General features: G+C 45.9%; 1 protein-coding gene across 1 annotated transcript in view; it reads right to left on the reverse strand.

Annotated features, from left to right (window-relative positions):
* ITPR2 (inositol 1,4,5-trisphosphate receptor type 2) overlaps positions 1 to 24,444 on the reverse strand; it is a 1,380,003-nt gene that overhangs the window by 629,488 nt on the left and 726,071 nt on the right. The window contains 1 exon segment of the mRNA XM_029597493.1: positions 18,257 to 18,385. Within this exon segment, the coding sequence (XP_029453353.1) occupies positions 18,257 to 18,385 (129 nt within the window).

Genomic DNA, 24,444 nt, shown 5'->3' on the forward strand with positions numbered 1-24,444 from the left:
TTAAACTGAATATATGCATGTATAAAAATTATAAAGAGACAATGTATTTGTAAGAATACCCTTTTTATTTAATTTATAGTAACATTCCAATAAATCGTCAAAGTGGTTCACAAGTTTAAAAAAAAATCTATAATACACAACAATCATAAAAGTATCCAAACATCACATCATTACAGAAGAACATCAAAGCATCACATCAATATAATACAAAACTATAAAAAGGAAAAAAAAAAGAAAATAATTTAAAAAATCCATCCTTATAAAAGCCCATCATTCATTAAAATAAAACACCATAATTAAAGTAGCACATAATAATGAGTGAAAAAACAATAATAATCCCAACATAGTATTTATTATAAATAAATATTAATTATAATTCCACCAATCACTAATTCAATTCCCTAAGTAAAATAAATTCTTGCTAGTAGCATAAGCCTCTACTAAAGTCTCCTCATATATTCGGGCTCATGGATAAAACACAGCAAGTCATCTAATAGGAATATAAGCATTTTTAAAAAGCTAAGTTTTTAAAAATTAAGATAGTTGGATCTTGGCATAACTTTGGAGTAAGCGAATTCCAGTTAAAAAATGAATGCCTAGCACTTTCTAAACTAATCTCAGACAGGACTGAGATTCTTAATAGATCTTGATGCATTGAGCATAAGGTTCTAGCAGGATCAAAATATCTGCCAAATATTTTGCATGTCCTCTCTGTAGTATTTTAAACACTAGGCATAAAGTCTTAAATCTAATAATCCCAAGGATTTGCAACCAATGGAGATTTTCTAGACAAGGGCGTGACATGCTACTATTTCTTTAATATAAAACTATTTTACACGCATGTTTTGTATCAACTGAAGCAATGGCAGACCTTGCAACATACCATTACAATAGTCTAAGTGGGAGAAGAAAAGGAAATAACCTATAGCTTGCAGGCCTTATTTTCCTAAAAAAAAAAAAAAAAAAAAACTGTAGACAGTGGATGTATTGCTATTAATTAAAAGGTAAATGGACCAAAGCTATTACATGGTCAGCCATGGTCAGGCATTGATCCAGCTTAACTCCAAGTGTGGTCACAACATCTTTCAAAGAAATGTCAATCCCTAGATAAGCAGCAATTTGTATATATTGTCAAGAAATTTTGAAACCCACTTTTTTAATCACAATGGCAATGAAAGGCATATGACCGATAATTTGCATACATAGGATCAAGCAAGTCCTTTTGCAATAGGGGTTGAACTTTAACAGATTTAAAAGAAGAGGTAACATGCCCTGAACTAAACTAGAATTAACCATACAGGCAATATTAACGCTAGCAGCCGCTACTGTAACATCGTCTCGCCAGCGTCCCCTCCACCCATTTCCCAATCATTCACTCTATCGGACTTATGCATGTACATCACATTCCTTTAATAGCAGAATACTGAGACAGATAACAAGGCCGCAGCTTTATTCAACATAATAACTGTATAAAACCTTGAACAATTGTCACCCGAGCCGGTATGTTGCTCACTATTACGAGATGACCCTTCACCGCTGTTGCCCGCCATGAGGACCAAGCAGGGCAGCCTTGAACCTTGGGCCCCCCACCTTGTCCCCAAGCAAGGTGGCCCCGACCATCGTTGCGTGTGCTGCCCTTTCATTTGCACCACCCAAGGTGCTGATTGGCTGCCACTCAGTCCCATGATGCCACTGGCACAATGAGCAACATGCCCAACCAGCATGAGGTAGGGTGGACCCTTGCCTCATGTCCCCCCACTAACAAACCAGCTGCGGCCCATAACCTTTTCCGGATATCCAGTCTTCCATGGCATCCTGGAGCGCATTGTTAAAGATGTCATAGCAGATGTCAGACAGGTGTACTCTGTCCAGTCGAAACAGACCCCGGCATAGATCATCCGCCATTGGTGCCTTAACTGGCAACTGCCGAGTTTTTGTATCCATATACCAATTTGACGATTGACTTTCTTACGACCCCTTCTCAATTGTCTGGAGTCTTTCCACTCTGGTCGCGGGATAATGTCCGACCAGAAGAGGGTGGCTTCTGGGTACCAGGAGGATAGCTCAGCGAAATCCTTTTTAACCCTCTCTATCAGTTGCTTGCACGACGATGAGCACTAGTCATGCCGCCCAGATGTATTATTATGACATCCTGAGCAGCCTTCAACTCCTTTAGGTGCCGTAGAAGGGGCAATAACTGGTTTCAGCGCATGGCTGTCTTTCCCATCCATGTGACAGCCCACCCAAGAGGCGCCAATCCTAAATGTGGTCCGTTCAGTCGTTTCTGTGATCTCCTAGCCGCCCAATGTACATACAAGTGACCAATAATCCAAGCTTATGTTGAATCTGAGGCAGATCTGCAGAATAGAATTAAGCCTTGTGTTTAGTGATGCTCGCTCTGTCCAATCGGAAATATGAATTTACTGCCTCTGAACGCCATCATCTGATTCTCTGTATCACAGCTGTTTGTAGTCCTCCTTGTGTGGCGCTTGTAGCTTCACCAATACTGAAGGAATGTGAGGTGAATTTTTTAGTATCCAGACCCATTTTTTGCCACCGCTGTATTGAGCACTTTGGTGAATTGATATCTGGTTAGCAGGGTTGCGTCCACATGCATCAATAGGTGCACTCCCCCGCTTGGCCAAATTGCTAGGTATTGCTTTGTATTATGGATTGGGCAGGTGTCGCAACCTTGATATGCTTTAGTGACAGAGTGGCCCTTTTTCCAGCTTGATTGGGCAGGTGTCACATGCCAACATTTCCTTGTTTTTTGTAACTTTCCCTCTCCCTTTTTCTGATTCACTGTATTTAAAGTTCAAGGTTCTTATTGAAAATATTGTTTTTTATGTTACGTTATGCTTTACACTCCTTGTTATTTGTAAACCGGGTTGATGTGATGCCTATCATGAAACTCGGTATAACAAAAACAACAAATAAATAAATAAATAAATGCCTCGATATGCTTTAGTGACAGAGTGGCCCCGTATCCACCGAAATAAGTCTGTTTTGAATTCAGATGAACAAATTGATGCAAGGAACCACAAAAGGGGTCCCCAGTGGGTTGTGGGTGATGGGATGTTGCCTGTCAATGATTCCCGCCTTCTTCGACTATCCTGCCAACATCTTCATCAGTAAGTAGGACTTGGTGGGGTATCCCCAACCTCGCATCTTCAGGAAGCAGGCCGAGCCTGCCAGATGTTTGACTACGGAACTTCTGGATGCCCTGTTTTCTTTTGCCACAGAAATAAATTTTAAATTCCGGGCATCTGCCTACTGGGCCTTCACTCTACCCATGTCTCTTTAGGAATTCCGTCATGTGGTCGAGCTTCGGCAGTATGCTGACCATGTAGTTGGGGCTATGGATCCCCAGACTAGTTCGTAGGTGGTTGCAGACCAATCTTCCGTAGGTATGCTAGCATGGGCATCCCAACTTAATCCACCATGGGTACCTGCTAGTGAAACAAATCCTACTTAGCACGAGTTAGGGAATCAGCAACACCGTTACATACCCCTGGAAGATGTCTACCTCTTACCGTCGTATTGCTGCGCAAAGCCGCTAATACTACCTCCCTAAGGTGATAAACAACTTTTGGGCACTTGGGAAATCTTCACCAATTGATTGGAAATTGCATAGCAAAGGTGCGCAGGCTTCCAAGTCTCTTGGACCAACGAACAGAAAGTCGTCTAAATAATGAATGAAGTTGTTTGAGACTGCTTTCTGTGCCATCACCCAATGTATAAATTGAGCTAAATAATTCAAAATATGTGCATGAGACAGACCATCCCATAGGCATCAATTTATCAAAGTAATGTTGCTTCCTGAAGGTAAAACCCAATAATTGGAAGCTCTTTCGATGGACTGGAAGTAATCTTTAAAGCTGATTCTATGACCAATTTTGTCATTAGTGCACCCTCGCCGCATTTTCTGAGTAGTGCTACTGGACAGTCAAAAAAAAGCATACTGAATGTAGCACTCCTCTGGGGGTAGCTGGTTGTTGAACGACGCCCCTCGAGGGTATGAAACATTCTGGATGAGACGGAATTGACCCTTCTCTTTTTTTCTTATGGGGATTACCATCAATGGTGAAAGGTACATCTTTTGGAAGGATTGTTGTGGAAAGGACCTGCCATCTGTCCGAGTGCTAACTCGATATCTAGGTTCTCCTACACAATGTCTGTGTGTTGTACCATTAATGACGCGTTACGAGCATTTGTTCCTTTTAGTTGACCTTGGAATCGAATCATGAATCCATCATGAAAGCCTCGCAAAATCTTTTGTGGATTCTTGCCGCAGGGGTAAAGTTCCAGCCATGGAATCATAGCTTCCAAAGTGGTGGGTGATGGTGTTTTGTTTTTGTTTTTTTTAACTGCTGAGTCTTAGCGTGCTTTACCATTACTCCCAGTCACTGGTTTCTTGGAGCATAAGAACATAAGAACATAAGAAAATGCCATATTGGGTCAGACCAAGGGTCCATCAAGCCCAGCATCTTCTTTCCAACAGTGGCCAATCCAGGCCATAAGAACCTGGCAAGTACCCATAAACTAAGTCTATTCCATGTTACCATTGCTAATGGCAGTGGCTATTCTCTAAGTGAACTTAATCCTTTTTTAAACACAGCTATACTAACTGCACTAACCACATCCTCTGGCAACAAATTCCAGAGTTTAATTGTGCGTTGAGTAAAAAAGAACTTTCTCCGATTAGTTTTAAATGTGCCCCATGCTAACTTCATGGAGTGCCCCCTAGTCTTTCTACTCTCCGAAAGAGTAAATAACCGATTCACATCTACCCGTTCTAGACCTCTTATGATTTTAAACATCTCTATCATATCCCCCTCGGTCTTCTCTTCTCCAAGCTGAAAAGTCCTAACCTCTTTAGTCTTTCCTCATAGGGGAGCTGTTCCATTCCCCTTATCATTTTGGTAGCCCTTCTCTGTACCTTCTCCATCGCAATTATATCTTTTTTGAGATGCGGCGACCAGAATTGTACAAAGTATTCAAAGTGCGGTCTCACCATGGAGCGATACAGAGGCATTATGACATTTTCCGTTTTATTCACCATTCCCTTTCTAATAATTCCCAACATTCTGTTTGCTTTTTTAACTGCCGCAGCACACTGAACCGACGATTTCAATGTGTTATCCACCATGACACCTAGATCTCTTTCTTGGGTTGTAGCACCTAATATGGAACCCAACATTGTGTAATTATAGCATGGGTTATTTTTCCCTATATGCATCACCTTGCACTTATCCACATTAAATTTCATCTTCCATTTGGATGCCCAATTTTCCAGTCTCACAAGGTCTTCCTGCAATTTATCACAATCTGCTTGTGATTTAACTACTCTGAACAATTTTGTGTCATCTGCAAATTTGATTATCTCACTTGTTGTATTTCTTTCCAGATCATTTATAAATATATTGAAAAGTAAGGGTCCCAATACAGATCCTGTACACTCCCTTCCACTGAGAAAATTGTCCATTTAATCTTATTCTCTGTTTCCTGTCTTTTAGCCAGTTTGCAATCCAAGAAAGGACATCGCCACCTATCCCATGACTTTTTACTTTTCCTAGAAGCCTCTCAGGAGGAACTTTGTCAAATGCCTTCTGAAAATCCAAGTATACTATATCTACCGGTTCACCTTTATCCACATGTTTATTAACTCCTTCAAAAAAGTGACGCAGATTTTTGAGGCAAGACTTGCCCTGGGTAAAGCCATGCTGACTTTGTTCCATTAAACCATGTCTTTCTATATGTTCTGTGATTTTGATGTTTAGAACAATTTATACTATTTTTTCTGGCACTGAAGTCAGGCTAACCGGTCTGTAGTTTCCCGGATCACCCCTGGAGCCCTTTTTAAATATTGGGGTTACATTTGCTATCCTCCAGTCTTCAGGTACAATGGATGATTTTAATGATAGGTTACAAATTTATACTAATAGGTCTGAAATTTCATTTTTTAATTCCTTCAGAACTCTGGGGTGTATACCATCCGGTCCAGGTGATTTACTACTCTTCAGTTTATCAATCAGGCCTACCACATCTTCTAGGTTCACCGTGATTTGATTCTGTCCATCTGAATCATTACCCATGTAAACCTTCTCCATTACAGGTACCTCCCCAACATCCTCTTCAGTAAACACCGAAGCAAAGAAATCATTTAATCTTTTCACGATGGCCTTATCTTCTCTAAGTGCCCCTTTAACCCCTCGATCATCTAACGGTCCAACTGACTCCCTCACAGGCCTTTTGCTTCGGATATATTTTTAAAAGTTTTTACTGTGAGTTTTTGCCTCTACAGCCAACTTCTTTTCAAATTCTCTCTTAGCCTGTCTTATCAATGTCTTACATTTAACTTACCAATGTTTATGCTTTATCCTATTTTTTTTTGTTGGATCCTTCTTCCAATTTTTGAATGAAGATCTTTTGGCTAAAATAGCTTCTTTCACCTCCCCTTTTAACCATGCCGGTAATCGTTTTGCCTTCTTTCCACCTTTCTTAATGTGTGGAATACATCTGGACTGTGCTTATAGAATGGTATTTTTTTAACAATGACCATGCCTCTTGGACATTTTTTACTTTTGTAGCTGTTCCTTTCAGTTTTTTTCTAACAATTTTTCTCATTTTCTCAAAGTTTCCCTTTTGAAAGTTTAGCACGAGAGCCTTGGATTTGCACACTGTTCCTCTTCCAGTCATTAAATCAAATTTGATCATATTATGATCACTATTGCCAAGCGGCCCCACCACCGTTACCTCTCTCACCAAGTCCTGTGCTCCACTGAGAATTAGATCTAAAATTGCTCCCTCTCTCATCGGTTCCTGAACCAATTGCTCCATAAAGCTATCATTTATTCCATCCAGGAACGTTATCTCTCTAGCGTGTCCCGATGATACATTTACCCAGTCAATATTGTGGTAATTGAAGTCTCCCATTATTACTGCACTACCAATTTGGTTAGCTTCCCTAATTTCTCTTAGCATTTCACTGTCCGTCTCACCATCTTGACCAGGTGGACGGTAGTATACCCCTATCACTATAGTCTTCCCTAACACACAAGGGATTTCTACCCATAAAGATTCAATTTTGTATTTAGTCTCATGCAGGATGTTTATCCTGTTGGACTCTATGCCATCCCTGACATAAAGCGCCACACTCCTCCCGAGTGCTCCTCTCTGTCATTGCGATATAATTTGTACCCCTGTATAGCACTGTCCCATTAGTTATCCTCTTTCCACTATGTCTCTGAGATGCCAATTAAGCCTATGTCATCATTCACTGCTATACATTCTAATTCTCCCATCTTACTTCTTAGACTTCTGGCATTAGCATACAAACATTTCAAAGTTTGTTTTTTGTTTGTATTTTCATTCTGCTTTTTAATTGATAGGGATAGGTTAGAATTTTTTAGCTCAGGTGAGTTTTTAGTTACAGGCACTTGGACTACTTTTCTAATTATTGGAACCTCACTGTCAGGATGCCCTAATTCTAATGCATCATTAGTATCCTTTGAAGATACCTCTCTCCGAACCATGCGCTGCTGAGCGACTGTCAGCTTTCCCCTTTGTTCTAGTTTAAAAGCTGCTCTATCTCCTTTTTACAGGTTAGCGCCAGCAGTCTGGTTCCGGGTTAGCTCCAGACCCTTGTTACCGGGTGTGGGGCTGCGCAGGCTGAACAAACGTGTTTGAATTTGCAGTCATGGAATGTGCATGTTGCTTTGCTGTAGCACCAGCATGTGTTGTCCTGGGCTTGCGCTGTCCTGGCTGAGTGTCTAGTGGGAGATGACTTCCTCGTGGACCTTGAGTGTGCTCCTGCATCACCAGCTTTTCGCAGCATCTGTATTGCCCACAAGCTAACTTCTGAGGTCCCCTTTTTTCTCCTTCTCGCCGGCAATCTTCTTCTCTTGCCTGCGAATAGTCCTCCCCAGCCGACATCGGGAAGAGCCCGGGCCGGTACTAGTGCAGTAGGGGTAAAAAGGGATCGTGGGTTGTGATCTGCTGACCCAATTAGCATCGGGAGGGGTGGGACGGCAGCAAAATCACCCCGTTTCACATCAGGAGGGGTGGGTCAGCACAAAACGTTAGAGGGAGGCCGGGAGGGGTGGGCTGGTGCTGTGGGATAGCCCAGAAGTTCCCACATACAAGCTCCCACGTGCAGGGAGTGCTGGTAGCCTGGACGTGCAAACTAGAAGATCGCAGGAGCACGCCACGGCATTACAGGCCGCAGGTTCGAATCCCCCTAAGATAGTCCAAAAAAAGGGGGGGGGGATAGAACTAAGAAAATTAATTTAAGGGAATTCAATACATAAAAAAAGGTGGGGGGAGTCAGTTAGCCTATAGAGATGTGGGGACATGGGGGCTGGCAGCTGGCCCAGTAAGGCATTTATGCCCGGTGTTCTAAGAGCAGGGAGTGGAATTTCTGCATTAAAGAAAAGAGATGGCAGAGTGACCTAATGGTCAGAGCTGTGGCCTGGGACCCTGAAAGCCAGAGTTCATATCCCACTGTAAAAGGGGGTGGTAAAGTAGGTACTGGCTAGCCCTGACATATCGACGAGCCCCTGCGACAGCAATGGCCTCCGGATCAGCACCCAACACTCCTCTAGTCCGTATAAGGCGGTTCAGGAGACAGGACACAGGTTGTTGCTGGCGAGAAGGAGAAAAAAGGGGCTGCATGGCCTCTGTCGCGGCCCTTTATAGGGCAGTCAACGTCATCAAAATGTGCGGGCTACTCCTCCCCCTCCCTCCCAGCTCGCATTGCTACGTTGAAGCCAGGCGGGGAGTGGGGGAGGAGTTGAGCTATGTCGCGGCTCTATGCTGCTGCCTTACCCCTTCCTGAGGACGCCTCCTCGCCGCTGCGGGGCGGCGCTTTGGTTACTGGCGTGCTCTGGCCATTTTGGCGCAAGCCCGCCTATATTTCACTAAGCCCAATTCCTTATTTTTAACAAACTGACCCCTAGATACATCAAAATGATATATCTCCCATGGTAAGAGAAAGGGGCATGGTTAGGGTAATTTTTAGAATTACTGCGTAGTGCAATAACATAGCACTTTGCATAGGTAGTTTTGCATGGTGCGGTAAACTTTTCACACCCTACGATACTTCCTATTTCACAGCTCACGAAGTGCCGAGAGAGAGAGACTATTTATGAGGCCTTCATAGTATTCAACTATTTATATGTCTATAGGAGAACTAGCTAATAGCTTGAGGTGAGGTGTTGGTGGTGGTTTAGGGGACAGCTTTACATACTAAGAGAGATGTACAAACTACATAGTACATCTTTGTGAAGATTTGACGTCATTTGGACTACAATGGGCCTCATTTTCCAAGCACTTTACCGCGTGCGATAAATTCGCAAATCGCGTTAACAGCTGATAACGCGATTTAGTCATTTGGTATTCAGGGGGCGGAGCATATGTAAAGCGGGAACCTGTGTATCGTGTGCGGCGAAACAGCCGCAGTGTTAGCGCGGCTGCTAACTACAACTCCAACCTCGCGTTATGGGCCTGAAAAGGATTACCGCCATCCACAATAGTCCCAGACGGGGGGGAGAGAGAGAGAGAGAGAGAGAGAGAGAGAGAGAGAGAGAGAGAGAGAGAGAGAGAGAGAGAGAGAGAGAGAGAGAGAGAGAGAGAGAGAGAGAGAGAGACTTACTCTAGTGCCTATGCCCTACATAGGTATTTTAACCCCTATGGGAGGGCCACCTACTAACTCGGGGTGGGGATTAGGTATGAGCGTCGGGGGTTGGGGGCCACTTTCGCATTCCACATGAGACCTACGGACTGAACAGTGGTCTCTAGTGCAGATTTGCTGGCCGTCGGAGTGAGGACGCTCACTCCAAGCGGAGATTTGGCCAACATTCTCTCCACCTAGCATGTTGTGTGCCCAGGTAGAGTGTCCATCAAGCTAGGTAGAGAGAACGTTGCCCAAACCACTTCTTGGAGTGAGCGTCCTCACTCCGACAGCCAGCAAATCTGCACTAGAGACCACTGTTCTGTCCGTAGGTCTCATGTGGAATGCGAAAGTGGCCCCCAACCCCCGACGCTCATACCTAATCCCCACCCCGAGTTAGTAGGTGGCCCTCCCATAGGGGTTAAAATACCTATGTAGGGCATAGGCACTATAGTAAGTCTCTCTCTCTCTCTCTCTCTCTCTCTCTCTCTCTCTCTCTCTCTCTCTCTCTGCGATAAAAGAAACTGGCAAATATTGTGCACCGCGATAAAAGACTGAAAGAATCATTGTGCACTGGGAAAACATCACGTGCGGCGCTAATGTTTTCGTGAATGGCGAAAACATCGCCGCACGCGATTTTTCCCCACTGCACGAAAGAAGCCTCATTTGCATTGGTAACGCCCCCTAATGCGTTACCAATGCGATATTGGAAAATAAGGCCCAATATCTAAATTCAAAAACTCATTTTATCTTATTTACATCTGGCATGGTTAATATGTCACTATATCCAAGTTAAATAGTTAAATTATACAGATTATATTACACAATTTTATTAATTACAATGTTAATCTATAATATTTATTATCATTATGTTTTATTGTCATCCAGTTATATTGTTACATATGTGCCTCTGTTCTATGTAAAGCCCCCTCATCTTGTTGGGCAGTTTATTGTTATATGTAAACCGGAGTGATTTGTAGTCTCTATAAGAACCTCGGTATATAAAAAATTAAAAATAAATAAATAAATAAATTTGGAATGAGGAAAATCTCTCAAAGGTGAGATTTCTACAATGTTCTCTCGCCCTAGCTTGACAGACTCTCTTTGTGAGACTTTCCTCACTCCAAATGACATCAAATCTTCACCAGGCTGTACTGTGCAGTTCGTATGTTTATTTATTTATTTAAGGTTTTTATATACCGGCAATCATGAGCACATATCTTGCTGGTTTACATGGAACGGGAGTGCATTAAATACAACAACTAGAACTGTGGTGATCGAAGGAGCAGTTACAAATAACAAGGGTAGCAGAACTTGGATAAGAAGGAAGAGATAGGAAAGAATAAACGGTTGAACGGTATACAAATAAATTAAATGCTATGTAAAAATGGCATGATTAATGGCTGAATATTTGAAGTCCTTGGTTTGTATCTATAACGTGATATTAGATTGTGTCTGGGAAAGCTTGCTTGAATAACCAAGTCTTAAGTCCTTTCCTAAAAGTTAAGAGGCAGGGTTCCAGTCTGAGATCTGTGGGAATGGAATTCCACAGAGAAGGGCCAGCAGTGGAGGTGGCACGATCTCTTAGAGTGATGTGTTTGGTCATTTTCGCAGGGGGAACTTTGAGGGCACCTCGGTAGACATTTCTGGTAGGTCTTGTCGAGTTGTATGCTTGGAGGGGGATTTGTAGATCGAGGGAGATGCGTTGATGAATAGTTTTGAAGATGACACAAATGGCTTTGTACATGATACGGAAGTGTACGGGTAGCCAATGTAACTCTTTCAGAATGGGGGATATGTGGTCTCTCTTTCTTGCACCTGTTAGTAATCGAGCTGCTGAATTTTGAACCATCTGTAGTGGTTTGGAGTAGGAAGAGGGCAGACCTAGCAATAGGGAATTGCAGTAGTCTAATTTTGCAAAAATGACTGCTTGGATGATCGTTCTGAAGTCTTGGGCATGGAAAAGAGGTCTTATCCTCTTCAGAACCTGGAGTTTATAGAAGCAGTCTTTGGTTGTTTTGTTGATATGGGCCTTGAAGTTTAGCTGGTTGTCTATTATCACTCCTAAGTCTCGAACTTGTGTGGTAGGTAGGTTGGTGGGAAGAGTAGTGTTGGAGATGTTGGTTTCCGGAGAAATGAGAAGGATTTCTGTCTTAGAAGAGTTTAAGATGAGGTGTAGGTTGTTTAGTAGTTGTTTGATTTTCAGGTGGCATGATTCCCAGTAGACAAGAGTTTCAGAGTATGTATCTTTGATGGGGATGATGATTTGGATATCGTCTGCATAAAGGAAGTACTTTAGATTGAGGTTGGTGAGAAGTTGGCAGAGAGGAAGAAGATAGATATTAAATAGGGTCGGAGATAATGAAGAACCTTGAGGGACTCCTATGACAGAGTCAAATCTAGAGGATTCCTTGTTTTGGATTTTGACTTTGTAACCTCTGTTATTGAGAAACGTTTTGAACCAGGATAGGACGGTGCCGCTGATTCCTATAGACGAGAGTTGGTTTAGGAGGATGGCGTGGTTGACCGTGTCGAACGCTGCTGAGAGGTCTAACAGGATCAATAGGAATGAGTTTCCTTTGTCAAGGCCCATTAAGATATAATCTGTCAACGAGGAGAGGAGGGATTCTGTGCCTCGATTTTTTCTGAAGCCGTGTTGTGGGGTGAAGAGAAGATTGTTGTCTTCGATGAAATCTGAGAGTTGAGAGTTCACTAGTTTTTCCATGATCTTGGCGATGAATGGGAGGTTAGCTATGGGGCGGAAGTTGTTGGGTTCCTTCGGGTCAAGGTTAGGTTTCTTTAAGAGCGGTGAGATTGAGGCCATTTTGAGGTCATCAGGGCAGATTCCTTGGGCTAGAGAGCAGTTGATGATATTTGTCAAAGATGAGGCTATTGTGTCTGGAATAGACAGAAGTAATTTGGAGGGGATGTGGTCTGCAGGATGAGATGAAGGTTTCATTTTTCTCAGGATGGCTTGTATCTCAGTGGAGGCTACAGGTTCAAAGGTGTTTAAGCTGGCATTTTTGTGTGCAGGTTGTTGATATGTCTGGAGGGCTGCTGTGTCGGGTGGCAGTTGTGTTAGGAGATTGGAAATTTTATTTTGGAAAAACTGAGCGAGTTCTTCGGCTTTGGACTGAGCCATATTGCCGGGGATTTCTCGCGGTATGGTTTGAGTGAGGCTGGAGACATAGGTGAAGAGGGCTTTAGCGTCAAAGACCAGGTTGTGAATCTTGGATGCGTAAAAATCTTTTTTTGATTTTGAGGTGAGGGATTTGTACTGGTAAAGTGTGGATTTGTATGATGAGATGGTGGTGTCGCAAGGGGTTTTACGCCAGGTCGCTTCTTTTTTTCTTAAAGTTTGTTTAAGTTTTCTGAGTTCGTTGGTGAACCAAGGTTGTCTGTTGGCTGCATTGGTGTGAGATTTTTTTGTAATTGAAGGACAGAGCTTGTTGGCTATGTTTTCTGTTATGTTGTTCCATGAACGAATGGCAGCGTTAGGGTCGGATAAGTCTAATAGGGGGAGCTGGGAGACTAATTGGGTGTTGAGGTCTTCTGGAGAACATCGCTTTTTGTAATGGAATGAAGGTGAGGGGATGTTAGGGGTGTTGGTTTCTTCCAGTGCAAAAGAGGTGGAAATAAGAGTGTGGTCTGACCAAGGGACCTTTTTGTTCTTCAAGTTGTACGTGTTCGTAATCCCTTTGTTGAAGAAAATCAAGTCCAGGGTGTGACCCGCTTTGTGTGTGGGTTCATTGACTATTTGTTGGAATCCCATGGCAGATAGGGCTGTGAGGAGGGTTAAACAGCTGTTGGATGGTGAGGGGTTGTCAATATGTAGATTGAAGTCTCCTAAGATGATTGCTGGAGAATCCAGGTTGATGAGCATGGTGGAGATTTCAAGGATAGGGGAGACATTGGATTCTAGGAACCCTGGGGGGGGCGTAGACAAGAAGGATTTGAAGATGTTGTGAGGTGAAGAAGCAGACTTCCAGTTTTGAGTTAGAGCTGAATGGATGTTGGGAGAAGTTCAGACTTTTGTATGTCTCACTCTGCATGTCCTGAAACCCCCATGTCCAACCCAATCCACATCCTTTTTTTTTTTAAGAAGTTTCGAGATGTGCGCGCAGCAGTATTTACATGTGTAAAATCTGCTCTGCATGCATGAGCCCAACATATTCACGCATCCCCTAATTTCGGCAAGTCAGGCTTTTAAAATTCACCTTTTAGGGTCATCAATATACCCATCTCCCTATGAATATTTTAAAATTTTGTTTTCCAAGAACATGGAGAATGATTCTGTTCTCAGTTGCAGACTTTTCTATGGGGAACTCAACAATATCTGCAAATTGCTTGATCATACGAAACAAATGTCTCGGACAATTCTCTGTCTGCTTTGATTTTTTCAAATTTCAGACCAGTAGAAATCAATGCTCTTTATATATAATGCCTTGTTCTCAGCACCCCTAAGCCAGCCTCCAGATTTGGATCATTTCTTCCCTCCCCTCCCTGCCAGTCTCCAGCCTTGGACCCTTCCTTCCCTCTCACCCTCCAGTTCAGCCTCAGACTCTTTCTTCCCTCCCTCCCCCTGTCTCCAGCCTTTGAGCATTCTCATTTTCCCTTCCACCCACCAGTCTCCAGCTTAAGTCCCTCCCCACCATCCTCCCCCCCCTCCCAACCAGTCTCCAGCTTAAGTCCTTTCCCTCCATCCCCCCCCCCCATCCCCCCCTCCCTAGTCTGAGGCTAGGGAGGGGTGGGTCTTGGACCCACCCCTCCCTAGCCTCAGACCTTCCTTCCTTCCTCAGCCACTTCCTTTCTCCCTCCCTCTCCAGCCTCTGACCCTTCCTTTCCTCCCCAAATAATCTCCAACCTTTGAACACTCCTACACACACACACACACATTCTAAAAGCTTGGAATCCACCCTTCCAGCAACATACCCTGTAGAATGTAATTTCTCCTTGTCTCTGAAGTGCTCTCTTCTGGTCTGACACCAGGCAGCTCTCTGAATGCTCATGCTAGTCTCTCAAAATCTTGCACTGATCTGCATGTCTTGCAAGACCAGCACGAGCATTTTATTTATTTTAAAAATATCTGCTTTAGGCAGATAAACAATTTAACATCCATAAAATAATAATACAAATCCAACCTATATATAAAATCAACTCAACATAAAATATCCATAAATCTATAAAAAGAAAACAAAAACACAGTGGGGAAGATTTTAAAACATACGTGCGGGCGTACATTTGTGCGCGCAACCCAGCGCGCACAAATGTACGCTCGATTTTATAACATGCGTGCGCAGCCACGCACATGTTATAAAATCAGGGGTTGGCGCGCACAAGGGGGTGCACACTAGTGCAAATTGTGCACGCCGAGCCCTCGGGGAGCCCTGCTGGCTTTCCCCGTTCCCCCTCCCTGTCCTGCCCCCTTTCCCTAAAGAACACCCCTCCGTAGCTTTGTTTTGAAAGTTACGCCTGCCAGAGGCAGGCGTAACTTGTGCACACCAGCCGACTGCCGGTGCACGATACCCCCATGCCGGAGACCTCAGCCACGCCTCCCGGACCACCCCCGGACAGCCCAGCCATGCCCTGGACCGTCTGTCCCGCCCCCGTCCCGCCCATTCAGAAAACCCCCGGGACATGCGCGCCGCTGGGCCTTTTGAAAATAGGCCCGGGCGCGTAAACCCCCTATGAGCATAAATCCTCCTGGGTTTAGCGCGTAGGTCTTTGAAAATCTGCCCCAGTGTTGGGCCAGCAGTGAGCACTTCTGGTCTGCCCTGGAGAAAACATTGGAAGGGCCGGGGCACAGATGGCTCACCCCTTTCCAACGCCTATGCTTGGAGTCCTTGCGGATAATACCTTGAAATCTTCGGCTCTGTGTGCAGTGACAGTTAAAATGGCAAACAGAATGTTAGAAATTATTCAAAAAGGTATAGAGAACAAAGTTGAGAACAAAACTGAGAATATAATTCCCTTTTATAGATCCATGGTGCGATTGCACCTAGAGTATTGTGTGCAGTTCCAGTCACCCCCACCTCAAGAAAGACATAGCAGACATAGAAAAGGTACAGAGAAGGGCAATGAAATTAAAGGTAAAAGCTCCCTTATGAGAAAAGCTAAACAGACTAGGGCTCCTTAGCTTGGAAAAGAGATGAGAGGGGAAATGATTACAATTTATACAATCAAGAGTGGGGTAGAACAGGTAAATAAGGAATGGATATTTATCCTTTCAAACAACACCAGGACTAAAGGTCACTGCATAAAACTAGGAACTGGCAGATTTAAAACAAATTGTAGGAAGTACTCTTTCACTCAATGCACAATCAAGCTATGTAATCTGTTGCCAGAGGCTATAGTCAAACAACTTCATCTTTACAGGGTGCATCAATCTAGCTCTCTACAATCAACATGCACCTGACAATCAAGTGCCATAGAAGATTCCTGTGGAAGACAACTGAGCTATAAAAATCACCTGTTGAATTCAGTTTAATGCTGATCCCACTAACATAGTGGAGTTCAAAAGGAAAAGTCCATAAACAGTTATAAACCAAGTAGGCTTGGGAAAGCCAGCACTTATCTCTGAGAATGAGATACAACTGTTGGGGAATCTGATGAATACTTGTGACTCAGTCTAGCCACGGCTGGAGACTTTGGTCTGACCCAGCACATCACTTCTTATGTTCTTAAAGTGGCTATAGGTCAGAAGCATAGATATAGAGTGCACACTCCTGATTCCCTGTAGCTGCTCCTCCTCTCCCCTCCTTCTTTGGAAAGTGAGCAAGAGTGGTTCTGGCAAGGAAGACAGTCTGTGGGAGATCAGGAGCATACACTCTTACTGCATCTCATCCTGCTGGCCTGTTTCCACTCAGATTGCTCAGGCCAGATGGGGGCAAGAAGAACCTGAAAAGTGGAGGTGAAGAATCAAGAATGGGAAGATGGAGAAGAGAGGATAGTGGAGGATGAGATAACAACATGATGGAGGAAACAGAAATGTAGAAGGGGATGAGGAGATAAAGGAAGACAGCAGAGGAGATGGAGAAAGGAAGAACTGCACAGACAGGGGAAGAAGCACAGAAAGAAACAAATATAGATGGTGATATGGGCAGGGAACTAAAAAGGTCGAAGAATGAGATAAAAGAGACAATTATAGGACCTCAAAGGAAGGAATACTTTTATCTTTTTCCAGCACAGCCCCTATAAAGAGGGTTAAATTGAGAACATTAATAATCAAAGAATAGTGTGAAGTTGGCAGCAGATGGAAATTAAACTGTAGAATTCTAAACCAAACTGAAAAGCTCATTTCCACAACTAAGACCATAATAATAATAATAGTCCAGAACTATGCTGGATTCATTTTTAATGTTGCTGACCAATGCCCCCCAATTAGATATATATTTAAGAAAATCTTATTCTGACAGAAATATGTGAACAATTTTAACCACCTATTTATTTTTATTTATTTTTAAAAAGAAGAGCTACTTACCTGTAAATAGGTGTTCTCCAAAAGCAGGATATCATCCTGACAAGTGGGTGACATCATCAGATGGAGACTGGTCCCAGAACGTTTCCAGAACGTTGATCATGTCCTACATGGCATGTGTGCAGTGATGGCCCTTTTCCTTCCTCCTCTCTTCAATGCCATAAAGCCCCTTAGATAAAAGATAGCCCTCCACCACCACCACTACCACCACAGCCCATCCCAACCACCTCTTCCAAAAATTAAAAAATTATCTGATATCTAGTGTCCCCACTCCCAACCCCAAAAAACAGAACTCTAGTGATCTAAGGGGGCAGGTGGACCCACTCCTACTCCTTACTCCCATACTTCAAAAAGGTTTCTTTGATATCCAGCTGATGGCCTGGGATGTCCACTAGCCCGAGGACCAGTTGGCATCATTTTGAAAAATGGCACCGATCTGATCTTGCCCCGTCACCTGAAAGAGTCAAGGCCGGGGCACCCTGGGCTGCCAGCAGGCTATCAAAGAAATTTTTTCAAGGTATGGGGGTTAGGGGAGGGGTGGGGAGTCCACCTGCCCCCCCTCCCAGACCACCAGCATTGTATTTTGGGGGGGTTGAGGGATGGGGATTAGACACCAAGGAATTTATCATCTTTGGAAAGCAGGTTGAGATGGGCCAGTGGGGGGTGGAGGGCTATCCTTTATCTAAGGGGCCGTCACCAACTGTTTGCCATTTTTTTTTATTTGAATCTCAGGCAGGAGGGTCAAAGCCACCTCGATAGGTGGTGGGAGCGGGGATGGATCCACATAGATCCTCCCCTCCAGGTGCTTTGTTTTGTCTTTGGGGGTATGTGCTTTGGGCACCTTGTCCTTTACATTTTCCTTGGGAACATCAGGAACCTGCAGTAGCGGGCCAATACTTCCTCAGGAATTTTATCTACACCTCCCTCAAACACGATAAAACAATGGGGCTAAATTTTTTCAAAGTCAGCCATGATATTTTATGGCTCGCCTATGCATAAGTTGCTTTGCAGATTTCTTACATAGCCATCTGGCATCAAGTTGGCTACTGCCTCACTGGACCACCTCTATTGAAAGCCTTACTGGCTTTGGTTACTTTTCTCATTCTCACCTGAAGACTTGTGCTGTTGTCTGAAAATGGAGAACTGAAGAATCCACTCACTATGTTCATCACTGCTTCAGTGACATACTTTTCCAGTGCTGTGTCTGCATGCTTCCGATCTGTTGTTGTGTTGCAAACCTGAAAAAGAAAAAAAAAAGAAACTTTTATTCTCCTTAAACCTTCTCCAATTCAAACTTATTAAATATTTTACTTTAATTTCTACGGGACTGACCATGTACAGAACCCAAGTTCAATTTCCAGGTCCTGTCTTCCATTTACCAGGTTGACCTGGGCTAAGGCTGCTGCAGAGCAGTGTTCACAGTACGTGGAAGTAGGGAGTCTCAGGCATTGCTCAATGATGACACCGAATGCCCAGACTTAGGATCCAACGGGCCGATACAGTAAAGTCTGCGGGAGAGCGGGCGAACAGGCCACTCTCCTGTGCGCGCGATTCAGTATTCAAATTAGGGTCGGCGGTAAAAAGAGGCGCTAGGGACACTAGCGCGTCTCTAGCGCCTCTTTGTGGACAGGAGCGGCGGCTGTCAGCGGGTTTGACAGCCGACGCTCAATTTTGCCGGCGTCTGTTCTCAAACCCGCTGACAGCCACGGGTTCGGAATCTGGACACCGGCAAAATTGAGCGGCCGGTTTTCAACCCGCAAGTCGCGGGCCGACTTCAAATTTTTTTTTTTTAAACTTTTTGTAACTTTCGGGACCTCCAACTTAATATCGCCATGATATTAAGTTGGAGGGTGCACAGAAAAGCAGATTTTACTGCTTTTCTGTGCACTTTCCCGGTGCCCGGAGAAATTAGCGCCTACCTTTGGGTAGGCGCTAATTTCTGAAAGTAAATTGTGCGGCTTGGCTGCATTTCCTTTCTGAATCTCGCGGGAATACCTAATAGGGCCATCAACATGCATTTGCATGTTGCAGGCGCTATTAGGTTCGGGGGTGTTGGACTCGCACTTTCGACCCCTTACTGAATAAGGGGTAACGCTAGCGCGTCGAAAACGCGCATCCAATCGCGGGTTAACTGTGCGCTCCATCAGAGCATACTGTACTGTATTGGCCTGCAAGTTAGCTAAATTCCTGAGGACTGTTTCTGAAATGGCAGGGCTGATTTGTGAGGTAACTATAAAAATAGGGGGAAAACCCTGGGTTGTTGTGAATGAAGGTTCACATCCCAGGTCTGGCTCAAACTTAGATGTATAAAGGAGTAAGAGGAAACCAGTGGGCCCAAACATATGATCTTTCTTCAAATTAAAAAAGAAAGGCTCAATGATTTTCTTTGTTTCAACCACCAGATATGTTTCCTTTTTACTAGTACTGCTGCTTTAACATGTTGTTCAATGTGTTTTATAAATGTCATACACAATTATAACTTATAGTTAATCACAGATTCTATAATAATTTTCTCCCCATTCCCAAAATAAAGAAGATAGGAAAATTAGTTTCTTACCTGATAATTTTCGTTCCTGTAGTACCAAGGATCAGTCCAGACTGCTGAGTTATGCCTCCCTTCCAGCAGATGGAGTCAGAGAGAAAAACTGAAAAGCACCACCCATATAACCCGGGGTGCTCCCTGCGATCCTTCAGTATTATCGATATCAAAGCAGAATGAACTTACTAAAGATAAAGAGGAGCGTGTAATAGAACAACCGCTAATACGCTTTTGCAACCAGTGACTAGATCAAGTTAAACAAGGAAACTATTTAACAATAAGACTCAGTCATCAACAATCTGTGGAAAATACAACAGAGAAACTACTGACTGGACTCTCCTGAGTACGGGCGGGCGTCTGGACTGATTCTTGGTACTACAGGAACGAAAATTATCAGGTAAGAAACTAATTTTCCTTTCTCTGTACGTACCAGGATCAGACCAGACTGCTGGGATGTACCCAAGCCGCCTTAAATAGGGTGGGTCCTGGAGAGTCCTGCACGAAGAACACTACCGCCAAAGGAATCCACCGCGGGATCCCTGACATCCAGCCGGTAATGCCTAGCAAAAGTGTGCAAGGACTTCCACGTAGCCGCCCGACAAATCTCTTGCGGTGATACACAATGATTCTCCTCCCATGACGCCGCCTGAGCCCGCAAAGAATGCGCCTTAAGACCTTCCGGCACTGGGTGCCTGCAACCGATGTAGACAGAAGCAATGGCGCCCTTCAACCATATTGCAATAGTAGTCTTCGAAGCCTGAGACCCTCTCCTAGGCCCGCTGCACAAAACAAAGAGATGATCTGAGCGACGAAAAGGATTAGTGACCTACAAGTAGCGTAATAGGACCCTACGGACATCTAATCGCCGTAACTCCTTATCCGCATCGGAAAAAGCCGGTAACTCGACGGATTGATTGACATGGAACGCAGACACCACCTTAGGCAAGAAGGAAGGAACGGTGTGAATAGAGACACCCGAATCAGAAATCCGCAGAAAAGGCTCCCGACAGGAAAGGGCTTGCAGTTCCGAAATCCGATGGGCCGAACAAATCACCACGAGAAAAACCATCTTGAGCGTCAAATCCTTAAGAGTCGCCCGCTTCAAAGGCTCAAAGGGTGATCCACAAAGAGCCCGAAGGACCAAGTTCAAGCTCCAAGACGGACAGACCGCCCGCACCGGAGGCCTCAAATGTTTGGCCCCCTTCAAGAATCTCACCACATCCGGATGAGCCGCAACAGTGATCCCATCAATTTTCCCCCGGAGACTGGCCAGGGCCGAGACCTGAACCCGGAGCGTACTGTAGGACAACCCCTTTTGCAATCCGGCTTGCAAAAAGGACAACAGGCGAATGATAGAGGCCCGGCGAGGGGACAAGTTGCATTCCTGGCACCAGGACTCAAAAACCTTCCAGACTCGAACATAGGCAAGTGAGGTGGAGGTCTTTCTAGCCCTCAACAGGGTAGACACGACTGCATACAAATAACCTTTTCGCCTTAACCTCCTCCTCTCATAAGCCATGCCGCTAGACAAAAGCGATCTGCCTGCTCCAAAAATACTGGACCCTGACGTAGGAGGTAGGGTAGATGACTGAAGCGCAGCGGGCCGTCCACTGCTAGGTTGATTAGGTCGGCGAACCAAGGCCTCCGCGCCCACTCGGGCGCTGCCAGAATCACTGGACCCCGGTGGTCTTCTATGCGACGGAGCACCTTTCCTATCAGGGGCCACGGAGGAAACACATACAGAAGAATGTCTGGAGGCCAGGGGAGGACCAGGGCATCCACTCCTTTGGATCCGTAGTCTCGCCGACGACTGAAGAAGCGAGCCGCTTTGGCATTCCGATGATTCGCCATCAAGTCGAGGTGGGGGGGCCCGTCGCAATATCATGCCCATCGCTTCGTCCAACAGTTCCCATTCTCCGGGATCCAAGATCTGTCGGCTGAGAAAGTCTGCCTGTGTACATTGTCTACGTCGGCGATATGAGATGCCGCAATCCGGTCAAGATGGCACTCCGCCCATCTCATCAAGCGGTCGGCCTCGTCTGCCACGGGACGACTCCTGGTGCCCCCTTGCCTGTTTATGTAGGCCACCGCGGTGGCATTGTCTGACAGGACTCGTACTGCCTGGTTGCGCAACATTGAAAAGAAGTGTCGGAGTGCTAGGCAGACCGCTCTGGTCTCCAACCTGTTGATGGACCACTGTGCTTGGGCCGGTGTCCAAACCCCTTGTGCCAACCTCGACTGGCACACTGCCCCCCAACCGGACAGGCTGGCATTGGTCGTGACCATCATCCATGGAGGACTCTCGAGACAGATTCCCTTCAACAGGTGGTTCGGATTCAGCCACCATTCGAGGCTGGACCTGGCCGGCTCGAGGAGTGGTAGGGGAATCTGGTATTCCTCCGACCTGGGATCCCAACGCGAGAGTAGTGCTCTTTGCAAGGGTCGTAAATGAGCGAGGGCCCAGGGAACCAGCTCCAGGGTAGACGCCATATATCCAAGCACCTGCAAGTAGTCCCACACCACCGGGAAGGGAAGAGAGAGCAAGCAGCGGATTCGCGACATCAACCAGTCCATGCGCTCGATGGGTAGGGAGACTCTGCCTGCCCGCGTATCGAAGCGAGCCCCAAGGAACTCCAGTATCTGGGTCGGGACGAGCTGGCTCTTGGCAAAGTTGACAACCCGGCCCAGAGACTGAAGCCGAGCTATCACCGATCTGAGCGCCGACCGGCAAAGCTGCTCCGATTTTGCCCGAATAAGCCAATCGTCCAGGTAGGGGTGCACCAGGATTCCTTCCCGACGCAAGCTTGCCGCTACCACCACCAACACCTTGGTGAACACACGAGGCACCGTTGCTAGTCCAAACGGTAGGGCGCGAAACTGAAAATGTTGTCCCAAGATCATGAATCTGAGAAACCGCTGATGCCGATTCTGTATTCCTATGCGAAGATACGCTTCCGTCAGATCCAAAGAAGCCAAAAATTCGCCCTGGTGGACCGCGGCAATGATGGACCGCAATGTCTCCATCCGAAAACGAGGTACCCATAACGCTCTGTTGACCTGTTTGAGATCCAGGATCGGGCGGAAGGACCCATCCTTCTTGGGAACCACGAAGTAAATGGAGTACCGCCCGGTTCGGCGCTCGGACAGAGGGATCGGCACAATGGCCCCCAAAGCCCGTAACCGGTCCAAGGTCTGAAGTACCGCCCGTCGCTTGTGCATCGGCCCGCAAGGGGATATTAGGAAAAACTCCCAGAGGGGACAAGCAAAATCCAACGCGTAACCGTGATTTATAATATCTAGGACCCACTGGTCGGATGTAATCTTGACCCATTCCTCATAAAATTGAGATAGCCGACCCCCGATGTATGGGACAGAGGAATGGGTCGGCGTCCCTTCATTGTGTAATCTTGTTAGTGCTGGAAAAGGTGAGGGTTCCGGCCCGCGGAGGCCGTCTGCCTCGAAAGGAAGACAACCAAGACTGAGCCCTGGACGCCGACTGCCTGGGGGTATAGCCTGACGCCCCCCTAGCGGAGCGAAAGCGACGCTGACCACGAAACCGGCCACGGAAATTACTGGCGGAACGAGCCCCTCGAGGCTTGTCCTCAGGGAGTTTGTACACCTTATTGTCCCCCAAGGCTCTGATAAGCTGTTCTAGCTCGTCGCCAAACAGCAACTTACCTCGAAAGGGAAAAGACCCGAGCTGAGCTTTAGAAGAGGAGTCGGCGGATTAGTGTCAGAGCCACAGCAGCCGGTGAGCCGAGACCGCAGAGGACATAGTGCGAGCCGAGGTCCGTAGTAAATCATAGAGGGCGTCTGCCGTATAGGTGACAGCCGATTCCATACGCGCCGCCTGTTCAGCCTCCCCCGCAGGGAGAGCCTGTGATGTCAACATTTGCTGAACCCAGCAGAGCAAGGCACGTTGCATAAGGCTGCTGCAGACCGCCGCTCGGACTCCTAGGGCGGACACATCAAATATACGCTTGAGCAATGCTTCCAGCTTCCTATCCTGCAAATCCTTGAAGGCTGTGCCCCCCCCCCCCCCCCCCGTCACCGGGATGGTGGTGTGCTTGGTGATGGTTGTAACAGTGGAATCCACCCTGGGGACCTTCAGGAGTTCCAGTGTCTCATTAGGGAGGGGGTATAGCCTCTCCATTGCTCTAGTTACCCTTAAGGAGGCTTCCGGGGCTTCCCACTCCTTGGAAACGATCTGCGAGAATTTCGGATGGAACGGAAAGGTCTGTGGGGGATCGCGCAGTCCTGCCAACGCTGCATCCCCCGTAGACACCTCCGACAAACTCTGAGATACGGGGAGCTCCAGCTCCTGCAGCACATGCAAAATTAGGTGGTTAAGCTCCTCCCTGTGGAATATCCGTAGGACCTGCGGATCATCGCCCTCCACTTGGGAGGCAGAATCACCCTTATCATCCAGGGCAAAAGGATCTGGGATACCCGGATCCACCGGGTCCGCTAGATCAGGATCCCCAGGCTCCCCCGGGTCCGCGGAATCAGGCACCCTGTGCTGTGACTGGCTCCCCGAGGCCCTCGGGGCTTTGACTGGAGTGAGAGCGTTGTCCTCCCAGTCAGATTCCGCCTCTAAATAGGCCTGATGCATCAATAAAATTAACTTAGATGAAAAAAGAGTCCGCCGCTTTAAGGGCCCCCCCGAAGGCCCGGGCGCCGAGGGGGCAGGCACTACCGGCAAACCGCGGGGTCTGTGAGGCGGGGAAAGTGGAGGGGGAAGATCCTCCCCCTCATCTC

Source organism: Rhinatrema bivittatum, chromosome 4, assembly GCF_901001135.1.
Source record: "Rhinatrema bivittatum chromosome 4, aRhiBiv1.1, whole genome shotgun sequence".
NCBI lineage: Eukaryota > Metazoa > Chordata > Amphibia > Gymnophiona > Rhinatrematidae > Rhinatrema > Rhinatrema bivittatum.